Source organism: Tamandua tetradactyla, chromosome 1, assembly GCF_023851605.1.
Source record: "Tamandua tetradactyla isolate mTamTet1 chromosome 1, mTamTet1.pri, whole genome shotgun sequence".
Classification (NCBI taxonomy): domain Eukaryota; kingdom Metazoa; phylum Chordata; class Mammalia; order Pilosa; family Myrmecophagidae; genus Tamandua; species Tamandua tetradactyla.
The window spans coordinates 134,241,212-134,260,493 of NC_135327.1; the positions used below are offsets into that span (position 1 = coordinate 134,241,212).

Here is a 19,282-nt window from a genome sequence, read left to right on the forward strand (position 1 = left end):
TATGCCATCAAAAGAAGGAGAATTATAGGTAAAATCCCATCCTTACTCTAGCCTGTTGGTTGCTAGATGGCTCATATTTTCCTGATATTCACCAATGCCAGTCTATAACAGAAAGTTAAGGGGTCAATGCGGGCTACAAATTTACATGTTTCACTTTATATACATATATTTAGAGCATCAGGCTTTGTTCCACGTGAACATTATTTCTTTGTCTTGTTTTCATAAAATGCATGAACTCTTTGCCTCATTTGAAACATCTGTTAAGTAGTTTTGACATTTCTATTTCAGTCTGTTGAAAAGAAAAGTACTATTTTCTAGATTGACAGCTTCTATTTGTAACAGGTAAAATATTCAGAATTTTCATTTTGTAGCCTTGATAAAGATTTTATAATGTTACACAACCCCAATATATATATATATAGCTTTGGACTACTTAGCAGTGTAGCTCATTAATTTCATTGTTATTCCTTTACGATTGCAAAGGAATTGCAACTCACTTATTAATGGAAAATATAAAGCAACTTTATGGCCTTAAAAACAGATCCAGATATTGAGGTAGAGCTATCGTCTGTTAATTTTCCAAGAGAATACTCAGCATCTTTGAAAATTAAGCCTGTCTTCTTAGATCTTGAAGAGTTATGCATCAGATTTGAATCTATGTCTGATCCCACTGAGGCAATGTGATTTGGGGCACTTGATTTGATGAGGCAACTTTGGTAAGGCAAAGTCCAGTATCAGGTACACAATAGATGAGAGGCTCAAAAATGCTAGTTCCCTTTGCTTTCCAATCCATCTTGTTCTTGTTATTAGTGTGCATATGATCTTCTAGATAATAAAAATGTACATCTGCCTGAAGATTTACTAGTGAAGAAATGTGTCTCTGGACCACATTGTTTTAGCCCCACTTTGAATAAAAGGTATTGAATTGTACTTGGGCGTCTTGTTCTTGTCCTATACTGAGGCTATTGCCTTAAGGAAATGCATTTAATATTGTGCTGTTATTAGGATGTCCAATTCATTTTGTGAGTTGATATAAGAGATGTTTCTCAGATCTCAATATCAGGTAGCAGTGTGCTTCTCATAGCAATCAGTACTTTTAATTTTATTTTAGAGATAGTTTGAATTTTAGAATTTATCACACTCTCCTCTTTCCCTTGGTAAGTAGGAAATTTGTGTTGAATTTGTACTCTGTACAATAGCTGTACAGTGCTTTATGGTGTGTGCATTTATGTGTTTTAACCTTTTCTTGACTTCCATCCTCTATCCTTTTATTTTTCCTTCAACTTGATTTCTTAGATATTGATATTTCACTAAACATTACTCTGCTAAAACTGTTGCTTATTTTTTAGCGGTATTTCCAAAATCACAGGATCATAGTATACTAGAGCTTGAATAGATATTAAAAACAAGCATAGTTTATTGGCTAATCATTAGAAACAACTGGAGGATTTTTATTTTTTGCTTGTTTGTTTTTGGTTTTTGGTTTTGACTTAAGTTGCATAATTTAATTAATCATACTTTGTTCATTACATGATGTCAGGATTCCACTGCACAAAGCTCCTCTCTTGTCTGACTTTATTTTCCTTGAATCATCTATCTTCACTTTCATCCTTGCTTTCCCATATGCATTGATTCTAATGATTGGAATATGTCCAATCATATGTTTCTATCTTTGAGCAAATGTATATAACGTTTTAAATATGCATGGCCTGCAAAAATAAATGTATTACATTATAGATTGGATTCTGTTTCTTACTTTGGAAACTCGGCAGTATGTTTTTAAGTCTTATGCATGTTCCTGCATGTTTCTATTCCACTGCTCCTGACTACTGCTTAACATCTCAAACATATATCCACTGCACTTGATTTATCCTTTTCCTCCACGAGTGGGCACCCAGGGTACCATTAACTCCTGTTATCACAACTTTAATAATCATCTCTGCAAATATTCTCTTATAGATTTGTGTGCAAGTTTCTGGATTATTATCCATCAGCGTCCTTCATTTCTTTATCGTTACCTTGCCCTCCAGAATCTCTATACCATCCACACTTCCAAAGCAGTTCACATAGGTTCTCATTTCTCCACATCCTCACTGATATATGGTACTTCCTAATTCTCTTAATTTTTTTCTTTCTTCCAAGGGTAAGGTGGTGTCTTGTTTAACTTCATTTGTTCAATAAGGTTGCACCTTAACTTGCATACTTATTAATCATGTGAGTTTCTCCTTCTCTGAATTGAATATTTATATACTTTTCCCTTTTTAAACTTTTTTGTGACTTGCAAGAGTTCTTCGCATCTTTATATATTAACCTCTTCTTGAATTTACTTATTCCAAATTTCTTCTCTGATATAGTTGATGTATTTGATGTATTTGAATATTACAATTTTTTTCATGTTATAGTTTTGAGTTCTTACGTATTATATCTTTCTTCCCAGCATCTTCTATTAGAGATAAGTTTTCTTTTCCGCATTTGGAATTTAATAATCTGAAGCAAAGATACAAGTTTATTTTTAGTAGGTTTCTCAGAGAAGTTATTAAGCAATTCACCTTGTCCCTAAGTGGTAATAATCTCTTTCCCATTTCAGGTTCGCAGTGGAAAGTGTATTCGATAAAAGAAAAGTTTTATTTTTATCCTTTTATATTAGATATATTTTCTGTAAATCAATTAAATAGTTTTTGAATTGAAGGCAGGCCAGATAAACAAATAAATAAATATAGAAATTGTTGGTCTTTAATTCTTGACTAACAAAACTAATTTCATTATTAAATATATTCTGAATTATACAATTTCAAGGCCTGTATTGGTCTCTTTCCTATGAAAAGTGTGGAACCATATGGTTGAGACACATGGAAATCACTGCTTCTTCTTCACCAGCTACCAGATGTTCGGGATTCTTTGTTCAGTAACTTTTTCTTATTTATGTTATGAAACATACTGAGCCAATCATGATAGCTAAGAAAATTAAAAACATTTTCAGTAAGAAATTCTGTATTATTGAGATTGCCTATAAGAATATTTGATAGAAATGATGTATTATGTATCATCTTCTTGACCAAGAAAATCTGGTCTGCAGATGCAGAAAAAGCACAGGTGGTTGAAAACAATTCTGTAATCACGATTTGACATTGGAGGTATCGATGTTAACCAAAGTATAAAGACTAAATCATGGAAGGACTTCAAATACAAATTTCCAAGTCATTTTTTATTTTTAGGTATTCAGAGTCCATGTAAGACACATTTAACTTTCAAGAAGATTTAACCTACTATAATGTATGGCTCTCCGGACTGAGAGTTAAAATGGTCTTCATTCTTGACTTCAAAATGTGGATTTGCTATAATGAGGAGGGAGGCCAAAGTTCTGAGATAGTCGCTGTCTCTAACATATCCAAATAAACAATGTAGAACAGTTCTCATCGTACTTGTCATACTTCCATATCTTTGAAGCAGACTGGATTTTACATATACATAGTGCACTGCCTTTCAAGCTGGGGTTTATGGGTATGAAAGAAATACCTGCTTTTTATACCAGATTTGGAAAAAAAAGAAGAAAAACGCCTCTAATTCCTGTGATCAAAGATTTGTAATTTTTTTTTATATTTGCTTTTTATTTTATTTCAAAGCACTTTCATAGTGATTGCTATATGCTATAAACTGGTCTGGATGACTTCCATATATATATATATATATATATATATTTTTTTTTTTTTACATGGGCAGGTGCCGGGAAATGAACCCGGGTCCTCTGGTATGGCAGGCAAGCATTCTTGCCTGCTGAGCCACCGTGGCCCCCCCGACTTCCATATATTTTTTATTTATAGATTAGTCATTCTCATAGGAGATATAATAGAGAAAGGACAAAGGATCATATTAAATGAGGATGTTTGTGTGCAGATTATTTTCAGGGGAAGTTGATGTCCCTGGGCTACTAATCTCACATATCTGTGGGGTAGCCTGCTTTCACCAGTTACTAATTGCTCATGAAATTAGCCTTCTTTCCCATCCAAATCACTACTGGAATTACGGAGAGGAAGTGAATGATCAACTTTTGAGTATTCCTAATTTGTATACTCCACTGTCTCGCATGTTTGTACACTGTGAACAGGCTAATGTGTTTTTATGTTTCATTGTTTTCTGATCACTCTATCCATTATGGAATCTTTTCAAGAATTAGGTGATAGATCATTTTGCCCTTCAACAATTTATAGTATTGTTCAAGAGGTGAAATTTTCATGGAAAAATAATTAGAAAAGTATAGAAATACCAGCTTGTGTGCTAGAAATGTGAATTCTATTGAGTTACAAAAAGAAGCAAAAGATCTTTATGGATAAGGAAGTTTTCATAAAAGAAGTGAAAGCTTAGCTAACTTTGGAAGGAAATCAAAAAAAATAATAAAAAATATGGCGGGCCGCGGTGGCTCAGCGGGCAAAGTGCTTGCCTGCTATGCCGGAGGACCTCGGTTCGATTCCCGGCCCCAGCCCATGTAACGAAAACGGAGAAACAAAATACAATAAAAAACAAGAAAATGTTTAAAAGATGTTTCCCTTTCTTCCTCTCTTCCTTCCTTCTATCCTTCCTTCCTTCTCTCTGTCTTTCCTTTAAAAAAAAAAAAAATAATAAAAAATAAAAAAACAGATTGGTAGACAATAAGAAAGAGTACACCAGGAGAAGGAATGTTAGAGGATTTGGCCTTCTGCTGTGTGGTCAAGGGAAGCCCCAGAAAGAACTTTTTGAGCCCTTTTTATTTTCTAACACTGTCATCCTGAAGCTGCAGAATAATTAATTACCTCACATCATGGAAAACATTTGGGAGCCTCTTAGAACTAACATCTCTATTTGCTGTATATTTCTTACTTTCCCACCAATGCCATTTTGCCACAATATTCACAGCCTTTGAAGATGAACAGGTTTCATACATGGGCATATTCACATTGGAACTATGTAGTGAGGACCCACCTGTGCCCAGACCTGGTCTCTAGGTCTGGGAGAGCTGTGGCCTCAGGGCTGGCCGGGGCATTACAGTCGGGGTGGTTGGGGCTGTAACCTGTCCCTTTTTATTGGCAAAGATGAACATTGCTTTCTTTCTTATATTCTCACAAAGGAAGTGTGCCCATATTCCATGAACCCCTTTTATGCTGTTATCATAAGGTCTGCGGCTGTACGCAAACACATCTAATTTTGTTTATTGCAGTAAGAGTTGATATAGAAAAAGTAAAGGTTATTTGGTCCTTCCTATGTGATATCACTGTATAAAATATTTTGACCTGCATTATTTTATTTACTCTTTACAGCAACACATGAAACCTCATTAGTATTTGAGGTTTCAAAACTAATACATTAGTATTATTATCTCCATTTTTACTAACGCAGAAAAAATTGCATAATTTCCCTCGATCACAGAATTAGTAAATGGTGGTCCCAATACTTGAATTTGGCTCTGCCTAATATCAAATCGCCTACTAACTTGTAAACTATTGGCAAGAAGATATGAGCTATTCAGTGAAAATCTTATTGTGTACTTCTAATTCTGAAATATACTTATTTATTTATAGATTGTTTAGCATGTTACAAATAGAAAATGAAGGTATTTAAGCACTGAAGCTCTGTTAACACTTAATATTGACTAGGCGCTGCGATCCTTCAGTGCAGAAGCTGGGTTCTACTTGCTTATTTTTTAATCTCTGTTGACTGTATAGTTTTGTAGAAACGCAGTGAATGCTCAGTGAATTGATTGTTGTTGGTTTTGTAAGGAGGGAGTGAAGGTAGTAGCCCAGCTCTCTAATCAGTCCTTGTAGAAAGCTTATCACCATCATCTGACAGGTGTAGGGATCCCTGCAGTAACCTGGGAAATGGCACTTGTCCAGTCATGGAAAACAGACGTCAAAAAGTAAATCTGACAAATTTTCATTTCTCTCTAACTTTGCGCAGATTTTCCTGATTAATTAAATCAATGGGGAGAAAACTCTCTGACTTTGCTCTCAACAGTATTGGTATGCAGTGGTCTCAAACATATGCAATAAGTTTAGACACACACACAGAGGATAAAGTGATTTAATCACTCAGCATCTTTGTGTATATGTCATTATGTGACCAAGGGAAGAAAATACTCAAGAGAGTAAAAAAAAAGTTGCATGTTGGTTTTCGGCTTCTCTCCAGGGTAAAATTCCAACTCCATTTGCTTTCCTGTTGCAGGTGAAGACAGATGACAGAGTGGTTAAGATGGACCTCGGTTTACTCTTCCTAAGGGTTCACAAAACGGACGCTGGGACCTATTTTTGCCAGACAGAGGAGCATGGTTTTGTCCACACCGTCCGGAAAATCGCCTTGGAGGTGGTGGAAGAGGAGAGAGTGGAGGAAATGTTTAACAGAGACTTTGAGGAGGATGGGCCTCGCAAGATGCCTTGCCCTGCCCAGAGCAGCAGTCCGCAAGGAGTCAAACCGTGGTACAAGGAACTCTTGCAGCTGATTGGGTATAGCAACTTCCAGAGGGTGGAAGAGTACTGTGAAAAGGTGTGGTGCACAGACAAGAAGAGGAAAAAGCTGAAAATGTCACCTTCCAAGTGGAAGTATGCCAACCCGCAGGAAAAGAAGCTGCGTTCCAAAGCTGAGCACTCTCGTCTTCCCAGGCATGCCCTGCGCTCCTGATAGGCTGAAACCATCTACGGGCTTTTGAAGAGTTTATATTTGGAACCTAAATAACTTGAGAAATCATCCAGCTTTCTGAATTCTTTAGAAGAGATTTCTGTAATACAGAAATGACTTTTAAGGTGTTATGATAATTTATTCTATATACTCATTTGACTAGCAAAACAGCACGGCCAATTAATTCTTTTTTTTTTTTTTGGTGTATATTACTTAAATGGTTTCACATTATTTATCAACCGTGACCCTAGCTGTAGTTGTGAGTACTTTGACTGCCTTTCCATGGCCATTATTATTTTACCATAGGAAGACTTACATCTATTGGAATACTGAAGAAAAATCAGAGAACTTTGTAGTCACAGAAAATATAAACATATGCTTTAATCTTTCTGAATTTTTCCTGTCCACTCTGACATCCATTATATGAACATTCTCATGTGTGCTCTCTATATATTTTAATAATCATTGCATTAGTGTTGTCTAAGCCATGAGTTTTACAAAGCAGATGTGTTGTGACTGTTTGTAAACCATCAAAGGAAATATGTGGCCACTCTGAGGCTGTGCCCCTTCATAGGACATTTGCTAGACCACATCCATATTTTTGTCTCACGGAGGAAAATATGCTATTTAAGTTTCACGCCAATGTGGAAAGAACGAAGCTACGGTAATTTCTCAGTAAGATATCAAAGAATGTCAAAACAAATGGAGCTGTATACAGTTGCACCTCTTTACCTAAAAGAATTTTTGCTGCCCTCTTGTGGCAGAAATAGTATTCTCTTTTTTTTCCTCTGCAGATATCTAATAGAGTTGAAAGCAGTTTCTCAATAAATGCATTTAGACCATTTTCAGAAACTAACTAGAATAAGAAATCTACTAATACATATGTCCTATTTAAGGTGGTGATAATAAGTTTATGGATAATTTATTATCTCACAAATAAAAAATTAAGAAATATTGCAGCACTGAAGCTCTATTGAAACTTAAACTTTGAAACCTTCTAAATAATCTTCCCTGATATCTAAAGCATATTACAGAAGTGTATTTCATTTATGAAAATATTTAACAGTTTCTCTGTCAGAAATCAGATTCTCTTCTTTCCTTAAATTAACAAATAGGAAATTAGTTTCATGAGTTCACTTAACTGGAAAGATATTCAGAACATTTTTTACTTATCTCTTATAAATATTACTTTTTTAATTTTGAGGATGATTATTTCTTGAATTTTTTCCTTACACTGTAAATATAGAGCAATTACCTTTTCAAAATATGAAATTTTGTTATGAGATCTTTCCTTTAAATAAAAGTAAAAAGTGGATGATACATAATATAACAATAAATGGTTATACACAAAATGACTATAAATGGTTATTTTAAATGTTAATTTTAAGAAATAGCCATTTCAGTTTTCAAAGTTAGCTTATAAGCTAGATGAAAAGAAAGCTAAAGAATATTGATACTTGTAATGACTTGTAGTTCCATTCTGAAATTAACAGATCCATAAATGTTTTTTAAAAGTTCATTCAAAAAAGACCATTAGCTCCAAAATGTCTCAACTATATAAATATATTGAACCTGAACATCCTCTGAAAAATCCACTTGCTATTTGCCCAAGAATCCACTGGAGGTCATTGCTGCCCACCAATATTAACTAAAAACATTGGACGTTATAAAAACCTGTATTTCAAGATAAACCTGCCCAATTTGGAGAAGCAGAACCATCATCACAGTTCACAGGTCCTTAGCGAAGTTTATGTCTGAAACACCCAAAGTGAACAGCTAAGTCAATAAAACACAATTCATCCAATTATTCTTCCATTAACACCAGGGAAGGGAAAGCGGGATTTTCTCTTTTATCAAAATTTTTAAAATGTAAGACACATATAGCATAAGTAGTTATTTTAATCAGTTGTAGCATAAGTAGCTTTCATTTTAATTGCCATAATATATGAACAGTTAATGATAACAGTGATGCCACTTTTGAACTAAAATATTTATTAACTGAAGGGATGAAGCTGAGGAGAAAACCTTTTCTATGATATGAATCTTCAAAATTACATATTTGTCAAACTTACAAGTGGTTTGACAAAAATGAGATAACTATTAACCAGAAAAGTAATATTTTTCATCATCTGATAAAATTGATTCTGTGGGGAAGAAATACAACCTGAAAAAGCTTATGAAAATGCTGATTAGAAAGAAATCTAAGAAAGTGCCAGAATTTAAGGTGAACACTGAATTATATACGATCTTATTACCTGCCTATTTATGGTAGTAAGCGAATTGGGAAAGTAGAAATATAACGGGGGGAAGATACAGATAAGGCAGTTTCCAGCCACCTGTCCCACAGCGTTCATTTTGGTTCTCTCTCTCCTCTCTCTCTTTACACACAGCCACTCACACATACACTTTAAAACAAGTCTCCATTGCACTCAAACAAAAACCAAAAAGCATCCAACAGCTTGTGTTGCTCTTTTTTCTTGAGTCTCTGAAGCCACGAAAACTTATTGCCATTGTTTATTCTGTCCGGGGTTAGAATTCAAATTCAGAATCTCCTTTGAGAAATGCCCAGCCTTTCAAAAGCACAAATGGACGGGTCAGATGGACGCCCTTCTCCTTGAACTCCCCAGCCCAGATACAGTGTTGGCAAAGGAGAGAAAACACGTACCCCAGAAATGCGCACACACGCACACCCTGGAGCTTAGTTCGGAAGAGGTGCCGCCAATAGTGTCAGTCTTCTGCTTCCTCAGATTTCTCTGATGTGAGGAATTGTGAATAGAATGAGCCTTAAAGGAAGCAATGTACGCCTGGTCCTTCCGCTCTGGGTTGCCTGGCGATCAGTTGCGGGAGAACCAGATTTGTCAGCCAGGAAGTTTGCAACTTGAAAGAATTTTACTTGACGAATCGTGAGATCTCTTCTTTGTCTAACATTCTACTTTTCTGCATTTCTTCTTTTGTCTTTACTACCAGATATTTCGGTGCAAACTATCCGCTGCAAAAACAGAAATAAACACTAATAAGCCCTCCAAAAAAAAAAAAAAAAAAAGAAAAAGAAAAAAGGGTACAGATCTTTGCTGTTTAATAAATGGCGATTCCATATATATTTTGCAGTTCTTCCTCTTCCAAAGTTTAGTTAAATATTTAAGGTGTTTTTATTGAGTGTTTAATATTTGCTGTAGGGTGTAGGGTTTTGTAAATCTTTGTTGTGATTATGAACATTTGTAAAATTTGTAAAATAAAATAAATTGTTTTGAGTGTTAGTGTTCAGCATGAAAGAAACACAGCAGCTGTTGTCCTTAAAAATGAATTGCACTGTGACATGTTCAACCTGACAAATATTTGGAAAAAAGTACCTGGTGTACTATAGATATTTGAGCTCCGGGCAGAAAGTGCCACAGTTACAATAACAGTAAGGAGTTATGCTTTCTTCTATAGCAGAATATCACATTGATTTTCTTTTCCAAAAAAAAATGTGTCATTTTCCAGGCCAACAAACTGTTGCATTTGAAGCAGATATTAATAATAGATTTTCACAAACATTCTTTTGATTGTAGCAATGTTATTTAAACTAGTATGTTTATTTTATTTTTTTCTTTGGATGAATAGCTTTATGTATGTTCTGTTTGAAGATGTTTAAATAATTTAGTTATAAGCTCGAATGCTTTCTGTATGGCATCTTTTTATTTGCTTGGCTGGATCTTCAACAGCATATGCCATATTATTTCTTTTCACAGATTTAAGCCACGGGATTTTTATCATCTGCCAAGACCATTGACAATGTGTCTCTAACTATAACATGAATCTTCCACCATGCACTGCATAATTTGTCTGTACTATTACACAATTTCTATTTGGTTCAATTTAGGTGAAAAAGTAATAAATATATGCTAAATCCTTATGTGCTCTCTGAAAATTGTTTTCTAAGTTTTTGCCAGTTGAACTCAAGTTTCATATGATATCAAGCCTAAATGTAAACACAAGATACCAAACCAGCATAATTTTTTAAGAAGTTAGGAAAGAATTAAATTTCTTTCCAAGGAAATTCATGAGTCAACTTTCTAAGGAGGAAAAGTCCATTGATTTTCTTACTTTACAGCAATTTGGATTTGTTTATGCTACATCATGTTTCTAGGATCGGCAGTCAAAAATTCCTTTCAAAGCTGCATCATCCAGCTACAAAATTTAGATTTTGACTAGAGCATTTCCTAATATAACTCATGTAGATAGTTTGATTGAATGTCATAAGTACTTGGAATCTCAGGTAGCACATGAGATTTTGTTGGTTTGTCCAGAGTGATCCCCTGATGAATCCCGGAATGATTTGATCGGTGACTGGAAAAGTATTTGCAAGCCCCCTTCAGGGAATGGTGAGAGTGGGGAGAAATTCAACTTCCCCAAGTTGAATTCTTGATATTCTCACAAGCAGTGTGGACAACCAAAGCTATAGGCTGAGCCCCCAGTTTTGGGATTTGTTCACATGAAACTTAACCCCACAAAAGAGAGGTCAAGTCTACTTAAAATTTAGGCCTAAGAGTCACCCCCAAGAAAGCCTCTTTTGTTGCTCAGATGTGGCCTCTCTCTCCAGCCAATATGATGAGCAGTCTCACCACCCTCTCCCTCTCTGCGTGGGACATGACTCCCAGGGGTGTGGACCTTCCTGGCAACGTGGGACAAAGATCCTGGAATGAGCTGAGACTCAGCATCAAAGGACTGAGAAAAACCCTAGAATGAGCTGAGAATTAACATCAAGAGACTGAGAGAACCTTCCCGACCAAAAGGGGGAAGAGTAAAATGAGACAAAGTGTCAATGGCTGAGAGTTTCCAAACAGAGTCAAGAGGTTATCCTGGAGGTTATTCTTACGCATTAAGTAGATATCACCTTGTTGTTCAAGATGTAGTGGAGAGGCTGGAGGGAATTGCCTGAAAATGTAGTGCTGTGTTCCAGTAGCCATGTTTCTTGATGATGATTGAATAATGATATAGCTTTCACAATGAGACTCTGTGAATGTGAAAACCTTATGTCTGATGCTCCTTTTAGCTACTATATCAACAGAAGAGTAGAACATATGGAATAAAAATAAATAATAGGGGGAACAAATGTTAAATAAATTCAGATTGAAATAGTGGTAAATGAAAGTGAGGGGTAAGGGGTATGGTACATATAGTTTTTTTTTTTCTCTATTATCATTTTATTTCTTTTTCTGTTGTCTTTTTATTTCTTTTTTCTAAATCGATGCAAATGTACTAAGAAATGATGAATATGCAACTATGTGATGATATTAAGAATTACTGATTATATATGTAGAATGGAATGATTTCTAAATGTTTTGTTTGTTAATTTTTTTTAATTAATTAAAAAAAAAAGCTGCATCATCCAGATAAGTGATATGGGAAAATGAATGCTTTTAAATTGATCATGAATATGAAAGTTATAGCTTTTGCAAGCTTAAAGTTTTACCGTAAAGTATCAAAATTGGGGTGTTCATGCTATTTTTATAAGGCCTTAGGAAACATTTAAATGAGATTTATTGTTAAATGAACCTCTCTCAGGAATCTTGTTTTCAAGGCAATATTTTTATTGATAAATAAATAGTTGCAATGATTCTAAAGGGGGAATTTGGTAGCAGCTCCAGGAGCGTGTCTGTGACAGTTTTCTGTTATGCCAATGCCATTAACCATAACTGTTTATCCATGTTTCAAACTTATACTCAATTATAATACAATTCCTACTTTTAGTGTAGTATTTGATAAACACTGAAATTGCTCTTTATTTACATGTTCATTCATTAGTCAAGTGAAAGGGAAGAAAAACAGCTATGGTGACTAGAAATCTGTTGTCTATAATTCAAAGGGAGCAAAAGTTTGCACCTATTTATTGATTTAAAATCTATATGTCAGGCCCTGGACCAGATGGTACATTACATGTAGAAATGTCAATAATCTAGTAATTATATGAATAAATGACAACTGAATTATGTTAGCTTTGCATATGTCGGAAGTAATTCTTAATTTTCATTTTACTTTTTGCAATATGAAACCCAAAAGGGTGTACCTTTTAAATGAGAAAAGTAGTTCAATTTATGAATATTGATACTTCTGGTCAAGATGGCATTGAAAAGCTAGCCTTTGATTCAGATGAACTGCAATGATGTAGGAATGAGAGGTGATATGTAAAAAGAAAAATGTTTAAAAAAAAGCAACAACAAAAGCCTAAAGACAAAGTTTAACACTTCCACAGATCAGAACACAAATACAAGCAGTGATTGGGTGCCATTTTTCAACTGGGTGCAGGCCCAGTAAAATACGGTGGGAGCAGGAATTCTCAGTCCTACATGATGAGAGAAATGCACATGGGATGCTGCCAGGTGGGGCATCCGAGCTGGTACACAGCTGGGGGCTGCAGAGGCATAAAGTCCAGGTGCCCTTCCCTGCCTGCCACTCTGACATTTGAACCTGTAAGCCTTGCACGGCCACCCTTCTCACTCAACTTGCCATACTTCATTGTATTTTCTTGAGTATCCCTAACTATCTACCTGAAGGCTTTCACCCTGCTTCTGATTTCCTGGGAGGTTTTCAGTACTCTCAAATCTTCTTAATCCCCAAGATAAATTAGGTGACCAGACTCTGGGGCCTCAAAGTTTACTGCTTTCAGTCTTTCCATAACAATTTGAGCCCTGTACTGTGACTGCTGGTATGCTTTGTGAACATCTCTTGTGCTCAGGCAAATGCATTGTGTTCTCCTTTGTCCCTGACATCTAATACTAATGACTGGTAATGGACATTAAATAATATTGTGATATGAATGAATGTACTGAACCTATTAAGTCATAATTGTCCTGAAGCAATTCATGTACTTCCTAAAATTGTACCAACATTTTGTTGTGAAGAAAGAGGATAATTTTTTATCAATCACCTTGATCCACAGATAAAGCACAACTTCTCTAAATCTATCAGTCAAATTAAAGCTTAGCATGCAGAATCAATGACATTAAATGACTTTTTAAGGGTAAAATGGAGAGGCAGACTGAGAAGAAGATTCCAGATAATAACACTCTGCAGACTCTTTTAAAGGACACTGCTTTAGTTTCTTGAGTTCTCATGTAAATACCATGAAATGGGTCAGGTTCAGCAATGGGAATTTATTTGCTCAAAGTTTTGAGGCTCAAAAAATCTCCAGATCAAGCATCAAGGTCTGTCTTTCTCACTAAAGACTGTGGCATTCTGGGGCTGGCCTGGTGATCCTGGGGTCCTCAGCTTGGTGCAAGGCAAGGCCCACGGCAGCATCTTCTGCTCTTTCCCTTCAATTCCAGGTTCCCTTGATGTTCAGCATCTGGCTTCTCCTTCTGTTACACTCATCTGCGTTTCATTCTGCTTCTAAAGGACCCCAGTACTCGGATTAAGATCCATCCTGATTAGGCTGAGTCTCACCTTAACTGAGGTAGCCTTATCAATAGGTCCTCTTTACAATGGGTTCACACCCACAGAAATGGGCTAAATTTAAGTGCATGTTTTTCTGGGACAAATACAGCTTCAAACCACCACAGACACAATGTGCCACTTATCAAATGAAATTTAACATAAAAGGTTTTTACATATACAGAAAGGGCTCTAGAGTGTGACTATAATCAGGACAAAAATTAGGATTTTTTGTAATTCTAGATATATTGTGCCTTTCTCTCCCTGAAGCCCAAGGTGAAGATAAAAAGTTTATTGTTTTGGCTGATGAATGAATGAATCATGAATGAACAGACCAATCAGTCAGAGAATAGCTTCCTTTGGCCTTGTTTTAGTTTGCTAGCTGCGAGAATGCAATATACCAGAAACGGAATGGCTTTTAAAAAGGGGAATTTAATAACTTTCTAATTTACAGTTCTAAGGCCGAGAAAATGTCCCAATTAAAACAAGTCTATAGAGATGTCCAATCAAAGGCATCCAGGGAAAGATATATTGGTTCAAGAAGGCTGACAAAATTCAGGATTTCTCTCTCAAGTGAGAAGGCACATGGTGAACACAGTCACAGTTTCTCTCTCAGTTGGAAGGGCACATGGTGAGCACGGCGTCATCTGCTAGCTTTCTCTCCTGGCTTCCTGTTTCATGAAGTTTTCCGGGAGGCGTTTTCCTTCCTCATCTCCAAAGCGCTGGTTGATGGACTCTCTGCCTCATGGTGCTGCAGCATTCTCCACTCTCTCTGAATATTCTCATTCTCCAAAATGTTTCCTCTTTTATAGGACTCCATAAACTAATCAAGACCCACCCAAATGGGTGGAGACATGTCGTCACCTAATCCATTTTAACAAACACTCTTGATTAAATCACATCTCCAGGGAGATGATCTGATTGCAGTTCCAAACATACAGTATTGAATAAGGATTATTCTGCCTTTATGAAATGGGATTTAGATTAAAACATGGCTTTTCTAGGAGACATACATCCTTTCAAGCCAGCACAGGCATCAAGTAAAAATGTAGAGTTTCTCTGTGACTAGAAATACACTGTGCTGTGGTACAGCAAATATTCTCAAGGACTCAGGTAGTTTCCATCTTTCGTCTCTGCTATCATGGGCATTTGTTTCATCCTTAGCATATGTAAACATCATGTATTCACACAAACAGGGACAAAATATAGTACCCAAGGGTAGATTATCTTCTCCTCTCCTACCTCAAAGCCCCAGAAGACTTCCATACAAGGAGGTCAACACCGATAGCAGGGAAGCTAGAAAAGGCATTCTATGACCCTGTAATTGGAGACAAGAATGCCAATAAACAAGAAAGAGAGTGGGAGAGACAGCTGCTGGGGAGAAAAACAGCAAGGTTATCATACTGAGGAAACACAAAAGAGAGTGAAAATTAAAATTTTAAATTAAAATAACTGATACTGGTATGGATAGGCAAAAAAAAACCTCAACTACCCTCCTGAATTAATAATTTAGAGAATAACTAACTACTTTGTTTATTTATTTATTTAATTTGACATGGGCAGGCACTGGGAATTGAACCCGGGTTTCCAGCACAGCAGGCAAGAACTCTACTACTGAGCCACCATCCCCCACCCAAATCACTACTCTTAAGTCTAAATTTTGGTAATGCATTATTCTCAGTTGATGCAAACACACACACACACACACACACACACAGTTATTTTGTTAATAAATTCTATATGTTTGAAATTCTGCTACCATTAGCCATGAATAAAGATTCATTATAAATAGAGAAGAAAAAAAGAAGAATATCGAAACCAAAAATGTATTCAGAGCTTATATTTTATGAGAGAAAAAAGGACAGCGCATATTTTTGCTTGTCATGCAATGCTTGAAGAACAGATGGCAAAAGCAGGGGCACTTTTGGACACTCAGAATGTCTGCTTCTACATAAGCTTTGTCACTGTTCATATTAGGAAATTTAGTCTCATGAACTATAAATATGTGGAAAGCTCTCCTGGCCTGGGCCAGAAAATCAGAAGTTTTCATTTTCATTTTCATAGGTAATGTAGCAACACCACTTAGTCTCTGGACTTCAGCTTCCCAATATGTAAATGAGATGATTGGACTATATGATTTTGGAATACTTACAATGACAACATTGTCTGATCCCATAAACTGGAATTTCAATGCAAAGGCCGTGTTCAGTTATCTCCTGGAGAAAAATGAGACAGTTTCGTATGTTAGGGAATATCGCACATATTTAAAGTGTCCAATTCGATGAGTTTTGAGAAACCATCATAGTCAAGACAATGAACACATCCATCAACCCCCCAAATTTTCACATGTCCCTTTTTACTAATTCCTCCCTCCACTTCTCTTGCCCAGACAATTACTTATCAGTTTCCTGACGCCATAATTTTGCTTGAATTTCCTGTAATTCAATATAAATGGCATCAAATAGTATTTCCTCTATTTGTCTGCCTTCTTTCACTCAGCTTACTTAAGATTCATCCATGTTGCATGTATTAATAGTTTGTTCCTTTTTATTGCTGGGTGGTATCCCACTTTAATGGATGTACCAAAATTTGTTTATCCTTTCAACTGTTGATGGTTATTTTGTTTATTTCCAGCTTTTGGCTATTATGAATAAAGATGCTTTGTACATTCATGTACAAGTCTTTGCATGCTTATATGGGTTCATTTCTCAATTCTAAAAGTGGAATTTCTGGTTTGTATAGCAGGTTTATATTTGACATTTAAAGAAATTGCCAAACTGTTTTCTTAAGTGGTTGCACCATTTTACATACCCAATGGCAGTGTATGAGAATTCTACTTCCTCCATATCTTCACCAACACTTGGTATGGTTCATCTTTTTAATTTTAACTATTCTAGTAGGTATGTGATGGTATCTCACTGTTGTTTTAAATTGCTTTCCCTGTGACTAATGGTGTTCAGCATCTTTTTATTTGCTTGTTTGTTATCCATAAATCTTCTTTGGGGTGTCTGTTCAAATCTTTTGCCCAATTTTATTGGTATGTTTGTCTTCTAGTAATTAAGTTGCAAGAGTTCTTTGTATATTTTAGACAAAGCCTTGTCAGATATATTTTTTACAATTATTTATCCCAGTGTCGGGCCTTTTCATTTTGGTAGCAATGTCTTTTAAGAAGGAAAAAAGACAAAACTTTTGCAAAAAAAAAAGCAAAACATTTTTTATTAAGCCCAGTTTATTGACATTCCAAAATTTTTGTGTTGAATTAGGAAATTTTTGCCAAAGTCAAGGTCACTAAGATTTTCTCCAATGTTTTCTTCTAGATGTTTTAGACTTTTAGTGCCTCATTTACATCTATAACCGTTTCAAAATAATGTTTTGTGTATGTTGTTGAGGTTTATTTTTTGTCAGGGTTTATTTCTTTGCATATAGCCATCCAGTTATTCCAGGATATTCTGTTGAAGAGGTGATTCCCCCACTGAATTACCTTGGCACACTTTGATGAAGATGATAAGCTTATAAAGTGTTTAAGTTGGATGAACAAGACTAAATTCCTAGAATTAAATGATGTATCCTTGCCTCAAAATGTGAAATACCCTTAAAATATGAATGCTTTTTACTCTAACCTTAACATCCTGTCAAATAAAGGTATCATTGGTTAATCAAGTAACCTTTTTAAAAATGCTACTAACTCTAATAGAATTTAGTGTGCTAGAATCCACACAAACATTAAATCAATTAGATTAACCAACTTACAGCTAGCAGAGGTCAGACTGCTAGAAATTTTTTTATTGTGGGGCGTGGGGAGCAGAAGGAGAGAAGAAAGGGGAAAGAGGTATGTGGCCTTTTAAAATGGACCTGTTTTAAGAGAAATTTCATATTTGTTTGGAAGACATAAAGTAACAAAGGAAAAAAAATGCTCAGGGAAAAAATACAGACCTTTTTAAATGTTCTCAATAACCCCCTCCTTGTCAGCTATTATCCTTTCCTGGATTTGCAAATACCAGTGCCTTCTTCCCAAACCTGTGTAGTCTCAGGTATAGAAAGCAGAACCCACGCTAGTTAATATGGGTAAAATATTTCAGAGACATGTCAGTTAAAAAAGATTCTTGGGTATCTCAAAACAACCCACTAGCTATTTACATCGTTTCCTTAGGAATAAAACATTTTTGATTTACAAAATTGGTTTGCAAAGGAATGCAACCTGTCTCTTTAAGAGTAGGGTTTTTTGTTTTCCTACATTATGTCGTTGTAAAATGGCATTATTCTAGTTTGCTTTTGCTGTAGAAAGTAGATATCATAAAATGGGTTGACTTTTAGTAATGGGAACTTATTTGCTTATGAGATTATGGTTCTGAGACCATGAAAATGTCCAAATGAAGGCATCATCAAGATGATCCTACTTCCTAAGTGTGGCTGCCTGTGATCCTGGACTCCTCTGTCACATGACAAAGCACATGGCAGCTTCTGCTCTTCTCTCTCTTCTCTTCTGGGTTTCATTGCTTTCAGCTTCTTGCTTCCATAGCTTTCTTTCTCTTTGTCTGAATTTTATTTTCTTATAAAGGATTCCAGTAGGAGTATTAAGACCCACCCTGAATAAGGTGGATCACATCTTAACTTAAGATCTTACTCATTGAAAGACCCTACTTACAATGTGTGCTAGTTTGAAATTGTTATGTACTCCAGAAAAGCCTTGTTCTGCGAATCTTGATTCAATATTATAGAGTGGGATCCTTTGATTAGATTGTCTCCATGGAGACATAATCCACTCTATTGTAGGTGTGACCTTTTGATTAGATAGAGCTGTGACTGCCCATTTGAGGTATGTCTTGATTAGTTCACTGGATTTCTTTACAATGGGGAATATTTTGATGAGAGTTCAGGGCTTACAGAACATACAGAGAGAGATAATAGGAGACCCACACGTTTGGAGAAGCAAAAAGAAAATGCCTCCGCGGAAGCTGTTTGAAATCAGAAGCCAAAGGACCAACAGATGCCAGCCATGCACCTTCCCAGCTGAGGTATTCTGGACCCACCAGCCTTCCTTGAGTCAAGGTATCTTTCTCTGGATGCCTTATTTGGACATTTTTATAGCCTTAGAACTGTAAAATTGCAATTTAATGAATTGCCCTTTAAAAAGCCATTCCATTCCTGATATATTGCATTCTAGCAGCTTTAATAAACCAAAACACAGTGAGTCCACACCCACAGGAATGGATTTATTTCAAGAACA

The 19,282-nt window shown here is 35.8% G+C and overlaps 1 protein-coding gene across 2 annotated transcripts in view; it reads left to right on the plus strand.

Moving 5' to 3' along the window:
* SEMA3E (semaphorin 3E) overlaps positions 1 to 10,521 on the plus strand; it is a 292,458-nt gene extending 281,937 nt beyond the window's left edge. For both annotated transcript variants that reach the window (XM_077151784.1, XM_077151800.1), the window contains exon 17: positions 6,193 to 10,521. In XM_077151784.1, coding sequence (XP_077007899.1) covers positions 6,193 to 6,645 — 453 coding nt within the window. In that variant the 3' untranslated portion in view covers positions 6,646 to 10,521. The remainder of the gene's footprint in view (positions 1 to 6,192) is intronic.
* Positions 10,522 to 19,282: the final 8,761 nt, after the last annotated feature.